Source organism: Amblyomma maculatum, chromosome 7 (assembly GCF_055883805.1).
Source record: "Amblyomma maculatum isolate TAMU_Amacu chromosome 7, ASM5588380v1, whole genome shotgun sequence".
In the NCBI taxonomy this organism is placed as follows: Eukaryota; Metazoa; Arthropoda; class Arachnida; order Ixodida; family Ixodidae; genus Amblyomma; species Amblyomma maculatum.
Genome location: NC_139350.1, coordinates 30,609,125 through 30,631,503, shown reverse-complemented (window position 1 = coordinate 30,631,503; position 22,379 = coordinate 30,609,125). Strand labels below are relative to the sequence as shown.

Sequence of the window (22,379 nt, the reverse complement as noted above, 5' to 3'; positions counted from 1 at the left end):
TGCTCGCGGTTTTTCCCTCACAAAGCTAACAGCGCAGATTTTTCTGCAGAATGGCGCCTTTATTAGCACCGTTTTCAAATGAAGAAAATTTATTTGAAAAACCCCAATGCTATTAGGTGTTGATTTTACCATTGTGTACCCCAAGGAGCACTGAAGAGAAAATACAGCTCACTTGTATCAACGGAATACACGCTCCTCAGCACAAAAACACAGCAGAATCTCTGCAATATAAATCTCTTGGGGTCACAAAAAGTTTGCGTCAGCAAAAAATTCATCAAAATTAACAAAAATTAGTATACAAATAAATGCATGAGAAAGGCATTCATGCAGATGTGTTTACTGCTGAGATTCATTTACAAGCACACAGTCACAGCTCGCAGAGTGCACAACACGACAATGGGGATATCGCCTATGAACTGATGTTTACTGTTATCAGGGCACAATCCAACAGTTTTGTGATAGCAAAGGATCCTGGCCAATTGAGAGAGATCAAGCAGACATGCTCAACACCCATCCTTAAGAACTCGCAGGTTGCAAGTGCGTAATGTGTATGTCTAAGGGTTAGCTGCGGTGTGAGAGGAGCTAGGCATTTTTCATCTTAAGCTCACCAAACTGCTGTCGACCTGAAGGTCCCGCTTTCTCCATAGCACTTCAGTGTAAAGTATGTTTTACAGTGTTCTGGTTCAAGCTACTACAATCCTTTCTGATGCTCAAGAGCACAGCAAGCACGCCATTGGCACCAGCGTTCCTGTTAAAAGGACTATGAAATGCCTAAAATGAGGCAAAGCAATTGACAAAGTTAATCCTTCGAACAGCTACACAGTAGAGGGGAGTCGGCAAGGCTCTCCTGACAGGGAAAGACGAAGACATTATAACTGTAGCCACAGACTCAGTGGAGTACATTCGAAAAACACATGCCGAATTATAAAATACTTTCTTGAAAGCAGTCCACAACGAACCCTAATTTTTGCCTACCGAATGGGGCAAATCGAATCATTTTGTGAATTTAATGCGATAAAACCTGAATTTCCAAGTGTTCACAAAAAACCCAATTTCTCCCCTATTATCAAGTCGAAAAATAACGCCAAATTTTTTATCCCCGGATTTGAAAAAATATAAAGCCCAAAACGAATTACCCTATTTATAAAGCCTGTTTGTCAGTGTGGAGAAAAGATGTTTACAGCAGCTGAACTGTGCAGATGGTTCTCGGTTCCTAAGAAAGGCCTTTTCCTCAACCTGCCTCTTGGAAATCAAGGTATATATGTCACAAGTACAGCAATTATAATAGCGAATGTATGTCACTGCAAGCCATAACAGTAAAACATCCAATAGCTGCAAAAGCCATCTGTTCATGTTGCCACGCGACCCCTTTGGGTGCGTGCAAGCAAAGCCAATGTCGTTGCGCACATGGTTCTGATTCACCAATTTCGCATCTTTCTGCTGGTGGCTATTGCCTTTCAAGCCCAGTGTCTGTTATTGTAGACATCGCAGATGCATCCTGTGCTTGGGTGTGGGCTTCTTCCCGAACTGCACATTTGCCAAACAGACGAGACAGCCAGAAATTGGCCAACAAAACGTCAACCGATGACGTGCCCATGGTGCCCATGGGATGGCACGGTCCCTGACCCCTTTCCTTAATATTTTTCTGCTGGCTTGAAACGTATCAGTTGAGGAGAGAGAGGAAGAGCATCTCTAATTGCCAAAACCGCTGATGCTAATGAAGTTAGCTCAAAAAATTTTGCGGCAGAGTGAGTATCATTAATTACAAGCTGTCACACTAGCTGCAAGAAAATGTGCAGCCTCTGTGCTAAGCATTCACATGCGCATTCTTGCAACATCTCTAATTGCCGATACCTCTGATGCTAATGAAGTTAGCTCAAAAAATTTTGCGGCGGAGTGAGTATCATTAATTACAAGCTGTCACACTAGCTGCAAGAAAATGTGCAGCCTCTGTGCTAAGCATTCACATGCGCATTCTTGCAACACCTCTAATTGCCGATACCTCTGATGCTAATGAAGTTAGCTCAAAAAATTTTGCGGCAGAGTGAGTATCATTAATTACAAGCTGTCACACTAGCTGCAAGAAAATGTGCAGCCTCTGTGCTAAGCATTCACATGCGCATTCTTGCAACATCTCTAATTGCCGATACCTCTGATGCTAATGAAGTTAGCTCAAAAAATTTTGCGGCGGAGTGAGTATCATTAATTACAAGCTGTCACACTAGCTGCAAGAAAATGTGCAGCCTCTGTGCTAAGCATTCACATGCGCATTCTTGCAACATCTCTAATTGCCGATACCTCTGATGCTAATGAAGTTAGCTCAAAAAATTTTGCGGCAGAGTGAGTATCATTAATTACAAGCTGTCACACTAGCTGCAAGAAAATGTGCAGCCTCTGTGCTAAGCATTCACATGCGCATTCTTGCAGCATCTCTAATTGCCGATACCTCTGATGCTAATGAAGTTAGCTCAAAAAATTTTGCGGCAGAGTGAGTATCATTAATTACAAGCTGTCACACTAGCTGCAAGAAAATGTGCAGCCTCTGTGCTAAGCATTCACATGTGTGAACATTATTACCCTGCTTCCCCGCTCACTTTTGTTTCTTTTCTGCTTTGGAAACAAAAAATCTACCGTATTGTACTTTCAGTCACACCAAAACGAAAACATATTACTAATGAAGAAAAAGGTTCAAGAAAAAACAAGCCCTTACTTGTCTGTTTGCACAGGACCAAGAAGTTCAGGAGCTTTTCCACAAACTTGAAGCCGGCCCATGTCGTCATCACCACACCACGAGCCACCTTCAGGTACATCTGGAAGATGAAGGCAGCAAACCGATTGAAGACACGTGGGGATAAGACAGTTTAAGGCAAAAGCCTTTACTAGCTCATCAGTGGCGTGCATCCGATGAGACAGATCCAAATCCAAACCAATACAATCCACAAGACTAGTCAGAGCAAAATCCAGTTCATAACCAAACAGTCGACAATCCAATCTGGAAGCCAATCCAGCATAGTCAAATTCAAGAAAATTCAGGAAATTCATTAACTTTTAAATTAACCTTTAAGAAAAAAATGGCCTTCCACTGGGTATCTAATTCCTACCCGTCCTAGCACCAGCCGAGCGACTAACTACACCACGCCGAGCAAGAGAGAAACGCATCTCTTCTCCTTATCTAGCTTTCCTGTAGTCTCTATGACAACAGCTTGACACCCTTCTCCAGGAATGAGCAGTAGTACCTATGACAACAGCTTCACACCCTTCTCCAGGAGGGAACATGGCCGGCTGCAGCCGTGTGTCAAACACCGCCACACGTCATCTGCTGGCAGCTCTGAAGACGAAGTGGCACAACACGCACACACCATTGACACTGAGTGGAGGTTTTGACCTCGAATCCACACAGAGGAAGCCACTCTCCTGCCGCGTTGGGTTCTGTCAAATAAACGCTACAGTAGAACTAGCCCAAAGATTTTCACCTTTCCACTCTTGAGGAGTCGTTCTATCTACAATTTTCTGATCGATATTTATATTTTACTGACTTATTTTCTTATCTCTGCTAACTGTTCCTAGCTTGTTTCTTTTGCTGTTACAGTAAAAGCTCACTAATCCGAACTTCATGGGACCGGGAAAAGAGTGAATTATCCGACGTCGGAATTATCGAATGGCCTCGAAAAAACTGACAACCATTGGCATTACAGTAAATTTACCTATTTACTAACATGACAAACCCACTCACATAATGAACCCACCTACCCCCAATTTTGTCTAAGAATTCAGGGGGGGGGGGGGGGGAACAGGAGGCGCCAGCCCTTACGCATCCCTCCGTTTTGCGCCATCACGGTCCACATCATACTTCTTAGCAGTGCGCCAAGATGCGGCGCAGCGATAACATCATAGTGTGTTAACTTTTTCATGCTAGCTCAAGCAAGTGGGGGAAGCGAACTTGGCACAGTGCCAGAGCTTGTCCGGCTGTGCAAGCCTCGTTTTCACTATGTTCGCTTTATATTGCCGCGGGCGACTGGGGCGTGCGCTGTCTACTGCCACTCAATCACGGCCGCCCTTTCATAGGTGTTTGCTGGGACCACACAGAGAGTACTTATCTGCATTTTCAAAGTAACAGGGCTCGAACTAATGAGTATTTAGTTGCAAGTTTTGGAGGTTCCACAGAAGAAAGAGCAGGCAGCCACCGCCGTGGCCGTCGGCCACTGCGACTGTCATGGTGCCATTTAGACTCTACCCACTCTACCGTGGCTTTACCTGGTTTCATCTGTCCTAATTTGGACGTGCGCAGCCTTTAACTATACCGCTCTTTCATGGAGGTGGGTTTTTGGCCACTAGCTGTGTACCAAGCCACCTAGACGCGGCAGCGCATAGTTCGAATGATCCGTAGCGGAACCGATTCACGCTCGAATTAATGGGCTTTTTTGTCAAAGATCTCAATGAAGCTTGGCTGGATTAAGTATTGTAGTTCGAATTATCCGAACATTCAAATTACCGAGGTACGAATTAATAAGCTTTCACTGTATGTCACAGCTCCTGGCCCATGCGGGACAAAATTTTCCCAAGCCTGAAACTGCATTAGAGCATAACGGTCTAACGGACACCAAGCAGATGAAAGGGAAGGTGGCTCGGTGGCTCCTACCGTCAGTGACATCCAGACAAATTGGTGCATAAAAGACCCACGCACAATACACACACCAATTTCACACCAAACTAAGATGAACTGTTTTCAGAAAGTCCACTGTCACAGAAATCTTCCCACAGAAGCCCTCCTTCAAAACTGCGTGGCGCATTAGGCCTCCTACAAGTTCAATAAATGGGCTGCGCCGAGACTTCTGGCCCATGTGTAGTAGTAGTGTAGTGTCTGCAATCCAATTGCAGAACATAGCTGAAAACCACCTTTCCAGATGCCTAGGTGCAGGCACTGCAGACTCATCCAAAAAAATGCAGCAGTGTTCGACACTGTGCCGATGCTTTTAGCGGCTACAATTATCTTTCTATTAAGAGCAACCTAATACCACTTTCACATTCTCAACATTGTACTTCCCAATGAACAGTCTTTGCGAAAATAGCATAATGAATTGGCTAGACAGAGCCCCCTATCGCTGGAAGCTTGATAGCGGTGATACAGGAAGCGGTGATACAGTGTAGTCCCCCCCCCCCCCCCAGTTATAACAATATAACTATATATCACTTACAATGATCAAATTCTTGGTATTTATCAGCTTTTCCATTGTCACCATGTAAAAATAAACCATATATAACGATTGATTATTGGCGAAATATTGTTACAACGATACTTTTCTGGGCACCCGGAAGATGTTTACCACGGTAATTTGTCGTAATTTTTGATAAACAATAAAATATGAAGAGAATGTCACAAAAACGTCATTAGTGCCGCAAGCGGACCAGCGTGGCTAAATCTGCCGGGGTGTATTGCGTGCGGTTAAGAACTGAGCACTATCGTCATCACAATTGATGCCTATACCATAGCGTATTGCCATTACCTGATTGTGGGTCCGTGGCTGATGGCACCGATCAATAGGACGATGGCTTTCGAGGTGAAGCAGATTCATCAGAATTTCTGGCAGGGTTTCAAGGTTTACACTATGATTTTAACATTGGGGCTGGAGACATCCTGCAGTTATTCCAGTTGCTGATTGGTTTTGTGCCCGCAAAAGAACTGCCGCCAGCAATGCTCGTAGCGACTATCAAGTTTCAGCTGCCACTCAAGCGAGAGACAATTTAAGATTTTTTAAGCACACTTACGTCATATCATGCTTATTTATGTACCCTGTAATAAAGTATTCAGTGCTCTTTACGATGATTCGTGTTTTTCAATCTGATTCACTGATCACTGGTAACTAGGCAAGCCATCATGCATAGCAATATGTGGACGCGCTCACTGTTAGCTGAAATCCGCGCAAAAACAACGTTTTTTTCCAAGGCGCGTAGGTCGTTTTCTACACACGCGATCGCAGCCATCTTGGTCTCATTGGAAAGGGCGGCTTTTCTTTTCACATTTCCCACCACAAGTACCTCCGCCGGCTTACTGGTGACTTTGAAATCAGAGCATAAAAAAAGTCCTAACGCGCGGTTCTGTTCGTCGAGCTAGCACACGCGATTGAAAAGCACGCTGTGATTGGCCGTGCAAAGTTCCCGTCGTCTGCTCCTCCGCAGGCGACGCGTCTCTCCTTGTTCAGTCGTAGGGTTGTGACGAGTGCGGCATGATGTCAGAAGCAATGCCAAAGTTTGCCACGAGTCACAAGTTTGGCAAAAAGAAGAAACGATCGGCCTACACTTCAAGAAGCGCTCAGCTCCTTCGGACGACGTCGAGAATAGTCCGCCACCACCACAAGTGATGCCAAGGCCGTGGACAGTACCGAAGTGGACTTAGGCCTAACCGGATCGCCGACGAGTGAATGCATTCTGGACAGAAGCCGCATTCGGCGCAACACCGAAATATTGCAGCATACGGAGTTGTTACAGAAAGAAATGGAAACCCAAGAAAAGCTACAAGTTCTTTCGTCAACACCGGCCACCAAGCGAATGATGGATTTTTTCACTCACGCTGACGATGTTGCAGCCGCGCCATCGGACATCGAGACGGGCTTCGTTGTCAGTTTGAACTCAATGAACGCGTTGATGTCGTTTGTGAAGTGCAAGGTATACGGCGGTAGGGAAAGGTGAACGTGAATATGGCCTCGCCATAAAGATTATTATCGAGTGCGCGTGCTGCGGTGATGTTGCGTCGGCGTGAAGCTCGCCCCGTGTGAACGGAAAAGAGAAGTGCAACCCGTTCGTTGTGAACGGGCCTTGCTGCGCGCGCGATGCAAGCCACCCGGAATCGACAAATGGCTCTCAATGACGTTTTTGCGACCATGAACATTTCGCACCGTGGCCTCCACAACAAAACTTGGCAAAGGTACGTGAAGAAGCTGGCGCCCGCGGCAGCTCTTGCTGCCGAGAAGCAAACATCTCTGTGCAGGCAATCGGTCAGGGATCTATATGACAAGTTGCAGGTTGCGAATCCCGGAAACATTGCTGTGTCATATGACAATTCCTGGATGACGAGTGGCCACTCGTCCCATATCGGCATCGGCACGGTCATCGAACTGTTTACAGGACTGGTTCTCGATTACGTGGTCCTGAGTAATTTTTGCGCTGGTTGCGAGTGTGCCCCAAGCGAAGATGACCTGGCATACAAGGCTTGGAAGGAGACCCATGCATGCCAGAAAAACACCACCAAGAAGGCTGGTGAAATGGAAGCTGAGGCTGCTCTCACCCTCTTCCAGAGATCACTGCAACGGCACAACCTAAGATACACCACCCTACTCTCAGATGGTGACAGCTGCACTTTCTTGCACTGCAGGATGCCCAGGTGTATGGGTACATTTCAGTTGAGAAAGATGGCTGTATCAACCATTTACAGAAACGGATGGGCACAAGCTTGTGAAACCTCATCACAAAACATAAGGGCCCTGGTTTGGACAGCCTTGGTGGTAAAAGCAAATTGACCATAGACCTAGTGGCAAAGTTGACAAGCTACTATGGCTGGGCCCAGAAGAGTGATGTGCAAGGAATGAAGAGGGCATTGATGGCCACTTATCGCCACATAACATCAAATGACTTAGTGTCAGACCACGGCTATTGTCCGCCAGGACCGAACTCATGGTGCAGGCAAAATGCAGCAAGAGCTACATTTTGCCCCCTAAACACCGCCACAGTAGAATCTCGATGATACGATTACGGCTGGTACGAATTTCGGGATGATACGAATTTTAAGAATGCTTTGAACGGACTACATTGTATAGAATTCGGGATGATACGAAGAGTTTCTGAACCCGCCGCGGTTGATACGAACGTGCAAACCAGTCGCGCATGCGAGCGGGCCGGCGTGGCTGGCCTCAAGAGGGTAACATAACCAACGCGGCCGCCGCTAACTCCTCTCCACCCCCCCCGCTGCGAATGATATGAACGAATGTTGTACAAACGCACAAAGCCACCGAGCAGCTCAGCGCAAGAGCTCACAGGGGGAGAGGGTATCCACCACGGCCGCTCCAACCCCCCTCACCCCACTAGCCACCCTATCCCCACCTCCCTTTCGTAGCAAACCGACGAGCACTAGACAAGGACGGCCAAGGCGAGGCACGTGCCCAGTCGTGTGCGTCACTCATTCGCTGGCAGCTCATTGGTCTATCAAAAAGTCTCTCTGGCTGTTCCCAGGAGGCCTGTGACGCTGGCTGCCGCTGCAGTAGTTCTCCGTTTCTTTCTGTCGTTCACTGTGACGTGAACTGTCCAAACGTTAGAAAGACGCAAGTGTTCGCTGCTGCCGAAATGTCGCGGAAGCATAAAGCCCTTTCTTTTAAGGAAAAGCTTGAAGTACTGAAGAGGGTTGACGAAAACCCTAAGAAGAAGCGTATCGACTTAGCAAAAGAGCTAGGGTTGGCACCGTCGACACTCTGCACCATTGTTGGGCAGAGAGATGTCATCTTGAAGAATGTGCAGCACTTCGGTGCGAATGTGAAGCAGGCTAAAACAGCGACCCATGTCAAGCTGGAAGAGGTTTTGCTGACTTGGTTCCGCGAAGTGACAGCGGCCAGCGTCAACGTGGACGGCAAGGTGCTACGTGAAAAAACCGACACCGTCGCGCTTTCGCTTGGAATTGAAAATTTCCAAGCGTCTGGGGGATGGCTGCACCGGTTTAAGGAGTGGAAGGCAAGAAAGTGGACCAGTCAGCTGTAGATGAGTGGCTGAACACGCTGCCGGCGCTGATTTTGGAGTACGCCCCACGCGACATATTTAATGCCGACGAGGCGGGCCTCTTTTTCAACCTTCAACCGGAAAAAAGCTTGTGCGTAAAAGGCCAGGCAAGCCAGGGCGGCCAGAAAAGCAAGGAGAGAGTAACAGTACTCTTTTGCTGCAACTCGGATGGATCCGAGAAACTCCAGCTTACCGTCATCGGTAAGTCGAAGAAACCGAGGTGTTTCCATCGGCGGAGCGTTTGCCTGTCTTCTACAAAGGTAACCGAAAGGTGTGGATGAGTGGAGATTTTTTCCATGAGTTCTTGACAAGCCTTGATCGGAAAATGCCATCAAGAAACCGGAAAAGTTTGCTTTTCGTGGACCAGTGCTCTGCACACCCAAAGGAAATGACATTCACTAACGTGAAAGTCAGGTTCCTGCCGGCGAACACTACCAGCCATCTTCAGCCACTGGACGCTGGGATAATTAGAAATGTGAAACATCATTTCAAAGGACTTCTAGTGAGGCGTCCGCTGGCGAAAATTGACCATAAAGAAGCAAACTTGCGGATCAGTCTCTTAGATGCTTTGCACTTTCTAGCCATGTCGTGGGATAGTGTAACTTCAGGCACAATCTCGAACTGTTTCAGAAAGTGCGGATTTGCCATCGGACTTGATGCGGCTTCGGCAGGAGATTGTCAAGAGCCAGATGAAGACCTCACGATTGATGGCTGGGACAATCTGGAAACTGAAGCTTCGGCTCAGGACTTCGTTACCGTGGACGACAACGCCGCAACTCGTGGGCTGAGTGAGGTCTATTGAAGACTTGGTCAACGAAGTGAATGATTGCGAAAGTGAGCCTGACAGCGATGGTGACGCTGACGACGAGTGTGAACAGCCGCCGTCAACGGCAGATACTCTTCACGCTTTGGACGTTCTACGCCGCACCGTAAGTGCCGGCAGCGTGAGCGACGAAACCGCGGCACGGTTTTATGCCTTTCAGGCGGAGCTTGTCCGCGACATCAACAGCAAAAAAGTGCAGACAAGCATTACGGACTTTTTCGGCCGCAAGTAGCTCGCCATAATAAAGTTTAATTCATTTTCAATTCATTCCCATGTGGAAGTTGACTTGTTTTGGATCATACGAATTCGGGATTATACGAATATTTTGCGTGCTCCCTTGGAATTCGTATCATCGAGATTCCACTACAATCTGCCTCAGCGCGTATGTGAGGCCTTGTTGCCCATTTAGGAGCGCCTGTCTGATGAAAGGCTTCTTGAGCGGTGCCAACGGGGCAGCACTCAAAACACCAATGAATGTCTCCACTCCCTGATATGGTCACTGGAACGAAAAGAACAGCATGCCTCACTGTTCACGGTGCAAGCTGCTGTGGCTGAGGCTGTTATGAGATTTAATGCTGGTTGTCAAAACTCCTCTGCAGCAATATTGAAAGAGCTGCACCTCAACCCTGGGACACCAAGCATGAAGCGCATGGCAGAGAAAGACCACTGCCGAGCAGTGGCATCTGCAAACAAGTGCAAGACCACTGCGGACATGCAGCACACTTTCAAAAAACGCCATTTGGGTGGCCATAGTCAGTGACTACATCCCTGGTGCCTTCTAGTCACTTACATCGGAAAATATTAAAACATTTTCTCTACATTTTTGATTAAAAGAGAGCCAATCTCTTTTTTCTCAAAACACCGATTCTTGACTTCTTGCTTATGTCAAGAAGCGATATCTCTGCCTTCAATGGAGGTAGAACCATAATTTTTGTTGTGGCATGTAGCTAAAAGTGCAAAGTACACAATGTTAGGAGTAGATTTTGCAATTTACGTTTAAAAAATTTTTTCATTTTGCTCTAGGTCAGACAGTAGGGCACCCACATTTGAATGATGGACTTTGAAATGCTATAACATTGTTAATATTTGTTTTATCAAAAAAGTGCTCCTAACATTGTATACACTATGCTTTCTAGTACCTAGCAAGGTGTCAATATGAATTTTTTTTAGTGTGGTTACTTTCTCATTGTTTGTGCAAATTGTGAACAATTATTTTCATCTATCTTTTGAACTAATTGGCCAATTGGAAAAATAGTTAGATATTTGAAATCAGTACAAGAAACTGAATCAGAATACCGGGTTTTATCAAATTTGGTCAACAATTGAAAAAGTAACTTTAAGAGCCATGTCCCCCCTTAAGCAGTACTATGACCCTCTTTATCATTCAGAATAAATACATGAGATGGGTAAAGCTGAGATATGTCAGTTGGGGCTCATCATAAGGAAATGTTTCTCCAACCATGAATACACACCGACACGGAGTCCTCAAGGCAATGGCAATCCATGCACAAGGTAAAAAATGCCATAAATCAGTAAAAAAAATGTTCTCCTTAGAAACAATCAAATGGGCCTACCTTCACAATTTCGATGTAGATATCTCGACAGTTCTTTTCCCTTTTATTCTGCAGCTTTGGCAACAGGTTGTCTTGAATCCACTGCATCTGGCATTCGATTGTTGCTGTTGCCACAAACTTCTCCTTTGTCACCTACACATGGTTGGGGTAAACAGCATTACAGAAACAGCATACAAACAAGGCAAGAGAGTTATTTAACAATGCCAAGTAGGTGCTAACGGCAATACCATGACTAACTACACCTGTCAATGCTCTTAACCAAAAGAGGTTCAAATTTCAGGGCAAAACTCTGATGCCCCCACTTATCTGTAAAAGGTACCTCAGGCCCCACAACGGCAATTAGAACACTTGACTTTTGAACCAAGGATACGGCAGCCAAAGGCACCCATATACTGTGTGGTGTCAGTGCAGATTGAAAAACCCCAGACAGCAGAAATCCTCACAGCCCTACAGTAAGGCATCCCTCAAAGCCCGAGTCACTTCGGGACATTAAACCTTCCAGGACTGAACCAATTCAAAAGGTACCTTGGATACAAGCCCACAAATAAATAGGCTCATGCAAATATTTGATAAATTCAGAAAAATTAGTCAAATACAGTAGCATCATGTTCAATCAATATGAATTTCGGGACGATACAAATTCATGAATTCCCCGGCTAGAGTGCACGGTGTGCAATACGCAGAATGGACCATTTGCAGAAATCTGTAGGTCACCTTCTCTGAAAGGCTCGTTTTCCTACGAAAAGGTCTCGTTCCAGAGACTCCACTCTCGCATTCTTTTTGAAACTAAAAGAGGCAGACGTCTTTCAATGGTGCATTCATGCTGGCGATTCGTGTAAGTGAGACAGGGAGGGAGCCTGACGAATGGGCCGAAACCAGTCACGCTGGAGCAGCAAGGCGCTGGACAAGTCCACCCACTTCATCCTCTTTTTACATAAGAAGGGGTGGTTTCAACCACTGTACTCTTTCGATGTGTCTTCCCGAGTCATCTTGAAGTCAGCTGCACATTACAGAGTTTACTTAGAAAAGGAAATTTGCCTCTGTTCGCTTCTTCAAATAATGCGAGTGTGGCGTCTGGGAACGAGACCGTTTGGTTGAAAAACAAGCCTTGCAGAGAAGCTGACTTACAGATTTCTGCCAATGGTCTACTTTGGATGTCCTGCATACTCTCCCATAGCACTATGGATGATACAAACACGCCACTAACCCATAACCTTGAGCACTACCCATAGGGACCGGACAGCTGAACGGGTAGCGCCGCCTCTCGGCGCATCGCTCAATCGCTGGCATGCGCCGGCCCGGCGTATTGCCAGCGCATTGGAGCGTGCTGTGTCGTTGGTTTGTGTGGAAATTGGAAATCCTAAGGTTTAGATGATGTTGCACGTGAATATATCCTCAAGAGAGCAGAAAGTTGGGCTAGTTGTGTGAATATGTCCACTGAAACGAAGTCTGGCCAAACAAGGCTGGCAAAACGTGGTGCGTTGTTGGCTGCACTGGCGGCTATGCAAACTCGTCAGATTTTTTTAAGTAGATTCATTACTACGGGTTTCCACACGAGCATGAGTGGCGGGTGACCTAAGCATGGTTCTTTGAAAAGCAGAGGCACGTATCTACGTATTTGGTTACTGTGTAGTCATAGAAAATTCCGAATTTTTAAAATCCCGGTTGCTATCTGATGCTTTGTGCCTTCTGTTCCCCAGGAGTGATGGCACGAGAGTCTCGGATCAAAGCCGCACTCCATCTGTAGTCACTTTATTGACAACTGGAAATCGAAGTAACCTAACAGCGCATGTTGCAACGCTAGCCTTTCCCCGCTGTGTACAAAAAACCCCAACACAGAAAACGAAAAGGCAGCTCCACCATCGTCGTTCGGGCTGCGTTACGATCTTCAGTGATGGGCAGAGACAATGTTTGTACAGCTACTTTCGCTGACATAGTTATAGACAATTTACTTTTTTCTCTTAACAGGAAGAGCAGATAGGAGACATGAACAATTCCTATTACCGTGACCTTGTCCTTTTTCCTCTCTTCGTTTGTCAACCAATGAAAATGTGCTAAGAGCGCTGCGTTGATACTCTTCGAATTTGTTAACATTTGTTTGTGGCATGTCCATTTCACCTAATAAAATCACATTTCACAGCTCAATCAATACCGCATGGTCAGAAAATCTGCTATCGGCTTCATATAAAAGTCGAACAAGAAAAAAATACAATTTAATTTGTGAAACAAGCATAAACGTAGCATTTCTTTTTTAATTTCGAAGGCCGTACAGCAATTTATTTTTTTTCGCATTCACGTTGCACCTGACACGGGTTTACGTATTTTCTGGCCGGCCTAAATACACGTGTTTCTCATTGGCGCTTTAGTGAACGTGAGATTTCCTGATTGTGGCGTAGTAAGACGACCGTTCTACCTCTCTCACAAATTGCTTCTACGGCCAATGTAAACAGATTCAGCGGCTGTCCGGCAAGCTGCAGTGACAAAGTTGTAAAAGGAATGGCTTTCAGTTATCCGGAATCCTTTACGTGCAAATAGAAAACTACATGCATGGTTGTGTCCCCTCACACTCATCAGGTATCGAGGTCAGGTATCAGCCCCGCAAGTTCATGGTACGCTGAGAAAGTAGAACACCTTAGCGAACGAGCAATCAGAGAGATTCCTTTAACAATAGAACACCCTCTTAGTCATCAGTGGCTTACCTTACAGCACATCACTGCGTTTTTTGTTCTTTTTTCGATTGTATTTAACATTTTGACAGTATTGGACTATTGCCTTCAAATGCTCAAGGCAGCTGCTGCGGTCAATCGCATTGAACTTCCTGCGCTGAGAGAACGCCTAAATGAGCAAAAGCCAAATACTACAAGATCTCTCTATCATAGCAGGCGTCCGAAAAAATAGGGTCGCTGATAGCAGGAAATTTAATTTTTTTTTCTTTTCACAACCTCCGCAGCATGTCGAGAGAAAGGTATTTATAGTATAATATTCTCTAAGTCAATTATATGTAGCAGCTAATACATGATTAAATTAAATAAAAACGCATTAAGTATAAAAAATAAGGATCGTTTACGCTCTTCAACTTCCGGGCCGATGGCTAGCGCATGCAGGAAGGAGGAGGACAATGTCATGAACTAATAGAAAAATCATTTGAACCTTTTGAAGGGCTTACACAGTGAAAGCTTGTAAATTCGACCCCCGTTAATTTGGCACATTGGTTAATTCCACGTGCACGCGAGGTCCCTCCAATTATACATAGGAGTCTATGGGGCAAAGATCTCGTTAATTCGACCAATTTTGCCGTGCGTCGGTTAATTCGACGTAGCCCCGTAGCCCGCCATTTCGCATTTCACTGTGGAAGGGGTAAAAAAAAAAAACAGAAAAACAGCCAAGGGCGGCGCTAGCGCGACGCTGAACAAAAAATAAAAATAGAAAGGCAGCATACGCCATCCATACTGTTACTGTCATCAGCAGAGCGATGCAAGGGGAGCGAGGTCAGCCGAAAGTTCGTTCTTTCCTAGCCCTATCTTCGCGCAGTGGAGTCGTTGCGTTTAGCCTCAGCGTGTGTCGTCGCCACGTGCTTTTTGCATCCATGGTCACGCTTAGCCTACGTGTTTACTGTGCTGCGTGTGTGTACAGCGTGCTGTGCCTGCGCATCTTGACGCTACCTTCGCGCAGTGGAGTCGTCGAGTTTTGTCATGCAGAGAAATTGCCATGTGAGACAGCCGACGCAAAAGCAGAGGACGACAGCTGTTTTGACAATGTCTTGCCTTCTGTGTGGCGTGCTGATTACATCGCCATCGATGATGGCGTCGCAGTCGCCGGACAGCTGACTGAGGACGACATAATTCAGGAAGTAACAAGTGCCGGCAACGACAATTCATCAGAAGATGATTGTGAACAGCTGCCCCAGCCGCCGAAGCACACGATTAAAGAAGCCGCAGATGCGCTGTCCGTGCAGGAGGACTTCTGCGAACGGACTGCCGATGGTGCGCGTGCCACGAAACATCCGGCAGCGATTAGCGCTATTTTCGCCGGTCAAATTAGTCCAAAAAAAAAAAAAATGGTGATAACTAACTTCTTTACGAAATAAAGGTATGTTATCCAGTGGCTCATTTAGTCTTTTTTTTTTTTTTTGTCCATTCAATAAGTCGACAGCCGGATAATTCGACAATTCGACGATAGAGAACGTAGAAAATTGCCAGCAATTTAATTCATACAGTTTCTTCAAATAAGAAGAGCTTGACCGTATCTTTTTTAACTTTGCAGAGTGCGCTGTCAACTTGTTTTATTCTGCTTGATTAACAGATGCTTCAGGCACCAAGCAGTCAAGGTCATTCACAGCTAATGCATGCATGAAGGTCCACAAGAATACCCATTTTGTTATTCTGTATTTATAAAAGAGGTATACAAGTGAAAATGCCAACTCCGTGTGCCATAAATGCCATTCTTATTTTGATTGATCAATATGTGTGGTACATTTTGTGCGTTTAGGTTATGTACGACTAGTTCCATACGAAAATTCAAATATTCTGGAAAATGACATTGCATGACTTTGTAGGGATTCTAACGCCGTTTACTCGCTTTCTACAGCCTGTTGCGAGATTCATTTTTAAGCTCGGGTTAAGCTCGTTAACATCGCATTTAGCAGCTCGGTGTGACCGCTCAAGGTGACTGACTGCAGCGTTTGTGTCCTTTATGCACGAACAGATGCTGGGGCAGTACGCATTCTGACAACAGCTTCTCCACATTAGACTTAAGCTAGATCCCACACACCACCACACGAAATATTATATATATTCCGTGCTTAAATTTTATTGAGAACACAAGACTTGCACGAGCAGCAGCCGTTTGTTCTTGCGCTATTCGTCACGCAGCCGAACAGCAACCACCAGTATCAAGGGCCACAAACGAACTGATGAAGTTTCAATGGAGAAGTGCGCAGCGCACGCACGCTGCAAAGGTCCGTCGGCGCAGGTCTACCTGTCGCACTCCACGCACGTTGCTCTTCCATCATTTCTCTCCGGCCAGAAGAACAGTTCCATATTTTTTTCTCATGCCTCGCGGAGCATATAACTGCGCCACAGCTGAATATCGTGAACTGTGCTCGAAAACACAGCAACCGCCGCACATACAATGCTGACGGCCCGCACTTTTGCCTACACCCCGGAAGTCACTGCTGTCGCCAGCGCCGCAGCATCTCCACTGACGTCACGGGCGTGTCTATACTACGAGCCCATGGCACTGTCCCAGTCTTTCAGAACAACGCAAGCTCCGCATGAGATAGCTAATGACCACTGTCTATGTACAGTGGCTGTTTGGCCATCTGTCATGGAGCATCCAAGGATGCCAAGCAGCACGCCCACTTCTTATGCTCAGCCAGCATCCATGTGGCCTGCGCCCTACACTTCAGTCCGAGGCTCTAGAATGAGCAAATACCATTCTGGCCCAGGGAGCACCTTGAGTCCCAGAGAGAGAGCGTTTTAAGGGGAGATGCTACTCGAAAACATTTTTTTCTTAATATTGATGCTAGGTGAATGAAAATTGCACATACGTATAGAGATTGATCTCCTCTTTCTAAATATGCTTTTAGTTTTAAAATAGCTTAATGCCTTCATATTCTAAATGCCATGCATAAGTGAAAAACAATGCATGTTAGTGCAGCTGCTTTAAACAGCAGCAAGCATGGTAGGGCAGAGCCAACTAGCTCTTTTTTGTCCCCAACACTCCACTGAGTGCAAATAAGCAACATAGCAACCTTCCCTTGGCATGCAATGTCTTGAGACAATTTTATATCTGGTGCCTTGTTTTTAGTGGCTAGAACCAGATAATTTTTTAATTTGCAAAAATACTGCTGATTGCATTTAAACCTAGATACTTGCATTCTACACATCCTAAAGATCATGCAAGCCAAATTTGGTGTTTATTGAACTAAAATAACGACATAAAATATTGTGCACAAAATACATATTCGGCCAAAAAAAAAAATTTGAGAAAAATGCGATTTAAAGATACAAAAGCTGCTTATTGCTGTTGTAGCAGCACTGTCTGCATGAAAATTGCGCACAATGCAGGCCAGGGTATCATGATACAGTGCACAGTTTTAGAATTCACCAGCATCATATGTTGCTCCCACAGTGACATTGTGAGCAGCATTCTCAAGACGTGCTTTCTTCGCTAGTTAGCAATGCTAAGACCTTGCTTCTGTCAGCCACTGCTTTGTAACCACAAGGTGCACTTTTTTTGTTATGGCATTAAACTCCTTATGGTGCACTTGTTTCGGCAAACCAAGAATCACACAAAATCGGGCAAGTTGATTGTATCCAGCACCAATAACGCGCGCCGCAACCACTGCATTGACGTTCACGGAGAAAATCTCCTTCGAGCTGGCTGAAGGGCGTCATCCACCGGAGCTGCACACCGCGACGAGCACGACTACGACACAACGGACGTGGCACACGCTACACTGCTACAACGCAGCTCTAGAAACGACGAGAGTCCTTTTCGCTTCTTGGCCAGCTCGCGAACGGAAAGTTAGCACCGTCCGCGCTCCTGACAAGCTAGCTGCTCCGCTCGCCAGTGCGTTCGCGGCACCGATCTCGCCGATAAAGGCACTCGCTGTACTAGGTCTCCTCAACGCTCGAAGTTCTCGAAGATCCCTATCTTCTTATCCAATGCACTGACGAAATCGCCTAAGCTGTCGCTGACACTTCAGTGCCTAGCCGGCTCCGAGCCGTCAAAAGCGTTGCCTCCGCCGAGGTTAGGCCTAGCTGCCGCGGACGTCTCCACTGCACGCTGTTTCACGTTGCCGGTGACTTCCCTTGAACGCGTGGTTTGACCGGTACTCTCGACACCGAAAATCACGTTTTTCTCGGCTTCTATCGCAGCGAAGAGCACGAAGATGCGTGAACTTTTGAAAACACGCCGAGAGAAAACTAGCGGGCAAGCGTGACAGCGAGCTGCGCGTCACATGAAGAGCAGACGAGCTATGGCCGCTTCCCACGCTGGCAGCCAATGGCGTGGTTGAAATCTCACCACGTGATTTAAATGGCCAGTGAAAATGCTAGGTTTGGGCTGGCAACTTTTTTTTTTTATTACTTGCTGGGGGTTTGTGAAGCGGCAAAGCCAGCTTTAGGGAGAAAAAGCGTGGGCCTGCAGCCTTGCAAAATTCCAGTGGCATGCGACGCAGCGATTTGACGCGTCACGCGCTTGAACATGGGTCATATCTGCCCCTTCTCTAGCCACCTTGAGTGATTTAACAGACTTTTTAAATAATTTCGAAGGGTCAGTGTTGCTATAACAGTTAAAATCACAAAAGTGACTTTTTTTACTGAAAATCGCCGTTTTTCGACCCGCGTCTCCCCTTAAGCGCAGGATACTGACATCATCATAAGCTTCAAGTGAGGGCATTTTTCAAAATGCTGCGCTTTAAAGCTGGAGCATGCTTTATATTTATGCACTAAGTGGAGAAGCTGGAAGCTTAGAAAGGTTTGAAACAACGTACCGGATGCTTCTGGCCGTGCAGGACGTAGGTAAGCAGGAGGAACAGGTCATAGGCTGCCATCATCGTTCCTTCAATCTGCACATGGCCTTTCGAGGTGAGGAGCAAGTCTCGCAGAGTGTCCTAGAAAAGCACAGCATTGAAACAGAAGTCATTAGAGTTGTATGCCAACACAGTGTCTTTTTCAAGACATGAACAACTTTTGGTACACCCTAACATGCAGACTTGAGGCTTCTACCCATCAAAAGGCACTAGTGAATACGCTCGAGGATGGTTTGCACGCAAGGTAAACACTTAAGACAGTAAAAGACTCAACAGTTGTCAGCGTAGCTGAATGGGTACAAAACCGGATGCGAAATAATTCAGAGATAGACTGTCCGGATCCCACCGGCAACATGCGTTTTTCTTTTTTCTTTCTAATAAATTATATCTATGATTACAACATTATTTTACATTGATCCCCCCAGAAAAACCCTCTGCTTCCCTCGGTGTCGGTACTTGTTAGCTCCCTTCACAAGCACTTCATAACGAGTGCCCCACTTTTCCTTTGTTTGACGATTATTCCTCATAATAAGCAGTGTAACAGAGCTGACAATGGCCCATAATGAAGCACGGCTGCCATGTTTCTAGCCTGTGTTTTGTTTTGATCAGGAAAGAGTATCTGAGCAAGTATGTTACCTCAAAATGGAGAAATGGAGTACAGGATAAAATTTGGTATTACACAGTGCTGCAATGGGCCATGTAGTGCAATAACGTGGAGGATATACTATCAGGGTGTCTAGCAAACCACTATTTTCAAAATCCCGGACTTTTCCAGGTTTTCCCTGATTATTTCGGGTCGAATTCCCCGAAGAGTGCAGAGGCTAAAAATGTAGCTGCCGATGATAATGACCATAGGCGAATAATTCCCAACAGAAAGCTATTTAGTTATTAATCGTATTCTACAGTTTACATTAGTAAAAGGCTGTTATTAGTTAATGGCGGGTGAAAACATCGCAAATTTACTAAAAATTAAAAGCGCACTGATGCGCGCCAGCAGAGCCTTTTGAGTTGCGAAATTTCCTATAGGCCCCATGTATAAAAAATGGCGGTTTTGATTGGCCCAAATTGGGGTGTGTATAAGAGAGGAGAGGAACCCTAGGTCGCGGCAGGTATCGGGGAATATCTTAGCGAAAATTCTTAAAGATAACTTAAGCCGTAGAGTTAATTAAGGGAACACGCGAGTCTTAAAATCGTCGAAAATGATCAAACATCGCTTATGAGAAAAACTTACTTTCAGAACATTTATCCTTTCAAGCATCTGCACTCTAATTATTAATGCTGAATTCAGTCAGGAAATGCGACAAACCGTGCTTTCAAAACGCCACGGCAGCCACAAAATGCCGCGCCATTTCGGCTTCCAATGCCTTCCAACATGGCTTTGCTCTCGTCCCAGGCGAAGCATTGCGCAGTCGCAAACGCTTTCGTTCCGCACCCACCGTTTTGTGTTTGGGGAATCCGCCTTCCTGCGCTTATCCAAACCGCTTGGTGCGGAATCACTGGGCTGCTTGGGAGCCATCCGACTCATTCACTCGATAGCAACGACACGTCACAGCGCGTACTCGCTCCGCCTGCTGGTGCAGGTGACATCACTGATGCTGTGCAAAGCTGCACATGCGCTTCGACGACGCCACCCGTTGCTGAGGAGCTAGGAGGGTGTGCGGGGGAGGGTCACAGCTGGCACTGTTCCAGCCTTTGGATGTAACAGACGGTCACCGCGAGTATGAGCGCTTAAAGGCTTTAGTCTTAAGAAGAAAAAATAGTGTCACCAAGCTGTGAAAGTGTAGCCCAGCAAGCTTTTACTGCAAGTATGACATGCACCGGCCAGCCTAGTTGCTATTTGTGACAAGAACTGAGCTTGCTACACAGGCGGTCAGAAGTAAGCGGTTATTGAATCTCGGCAACACAGGGCTTCTATGTGCGAGGAGTGGTGCATAGAGCAGGTGCGTAGTGCCTTTGGGACCTTCCAGAGACCTCTGAGCTTTTGGATGAGCTTTCCTTGCTGTCAGAAGGTACTGCTTCGTGCAGAACCCAGCATATTTTCCACCCCGCCAGCAATTAGTCTCCGTTAGCTTTACAAGTAGTGAGTGAGAGAACATGAAGGCACGCACCAGACCTTCGGATGCTACTCATCAAACTGTTTAGCGCGAACTCCATAAACGAAATCTCGCTTTCTAAAATGCTCACAACACATATGAGAAGAACTGCAGGAATCTGACTATTTCCTTCTTAATTTACTAAGCTTTCCAGAGCTTATTTTTTTACAAGGGATGCTTACATCATGTTCTGTCACTCACGTCTGGCATTGATGTACAGAATAGTAAAGGAATGACAGCTTGACGGCATTGCTGTACAGAATGACGGAATGACATGGGTCTTGGAGCTATTTTTGTTATTTTTTGGCAAATTGCAATACAAATTCACACACTTCCTAAATTATGAAATAATGGGTCATTAAAAACTTCAAATTACAGCATGGTTAGATAGCCAGAAGAGCAAAGAATGAAATGTTTGGAGCAGTTTCCAGATATGTTAATTAGCACTCATTTTGCAGCCTTATTAATTTCAGTATACAAAGCGTGTGTACAAAGTGGGATAAACTCATCAAAATAATTTTAATTTTCAAAAACAAAACATCTGCTTCCAACGTTTCACACAGCATATATTCAGCTTCCCACTGCAAAAAGAATTTCAACTCTACGTGCATTGGGTGCAGAGATATTGAGGCCGCAAAACTGCAATGGTCGACGATGCATGTTTTGAGGAAAGGGGAAAAAAATTATTAATTAGAGATTTCCTGGTGCAATGCACACATTTACAATTTACAATGGCTAGAAACCTTCAGGGATGTAGTCTCTTTGCTTTCCAACGTCCAAGTGTTGCGTCTGTCATTTTAATTTGCAGTTGCTGCATGTTCAGTTGTCACTTTTTCGGCTGCGCCAGTTGCGTGCAGGCAGAAACGATGTCCTTTCCTCAATGACTGTTTTGACAAAGTGTAATTTATTGTTTGTTTCATTGTTCTATGAAGCCTGCCATTTTTCTGTTTTTCCTTAATGAGTTTCATGACATCTCTATGTGGTATGTTTGAGAGTTTTGTTTCAACGTTACGGGCTGCTGCAGCACATGTGTCAGCTCTCTCGTTACCGCGGATTCCAACATGGCTTGGCACCCAGCAAAATTTTATTGACTGCCCCTTTGTTTCTGCATCACTGTGTACAATGTCTCCAATTAAAGGTTCCGTAGCAGTTCTATGATGCAGTGCTGTGATTACGCTCAAGAAATCTGTATAAATGATGCTTTTGCCAATGCGTTTCTTTAAGGAGGGACACTGCTTTCTGCAGCCGAGAATCTGTCTAAATGTCCGATTTTTTTTTCTTAATTTTCGCGGTCCTGAGACGTTTCCGCAACTAGCTCCAAATTTTTGTTGAAAAATACCACCTATTTTGCACATCACAGCATTACAAAGTTGCGAATCTGAACACTTAACTCCTTAAATTGAGGTCAAAACACGCCGAGTTTTGATCGGCAGCAGATAGAAAAATACGCTCTCCACCATCATCATTTTGGTCATTAGAAATACCGTGATTCAGGCTATTCCCATGTCACGATTGGCATCTGTGAGCGGACACCCAAAGTGGAAAACGAAGGGACAAAATTGCGCGCTACTATTGGGTTCCGAAAGCATGCG

The 22,379-nt window shown here is 45.6% G+C and overlaps 1 protein-coding gene across 1 annotated transcript in view; it reads right to left on the bottom strand.

The window, feature by feature from the left end:
* The window catches only part of LOC146182886 (uncharacterized), a 44,445-nt gene that overhangs the window by 5,264 nt on the left and 16,802 nt on the right, over nt 1–22,379 (bottom strand). The window contains exons 3-5 of the mRNA XM_084608966.1: nt 18,656–18,775; nt 11,158–11,289; nt 2,711–2,810 (exon numbers count right to left, since the gene is read on the bottom strand). Coding sequence (XP_084465092.1) covers nt 2,711–2,810; nt 11,158–11,289; nt 18,656–18,775 — 352 coding nt within the window. The remainder of the gene's footprint in view (nt 1–2,710; nt 2,811–11,157; nt 11,290–18,655; nt 18,776–22,379) is intronic.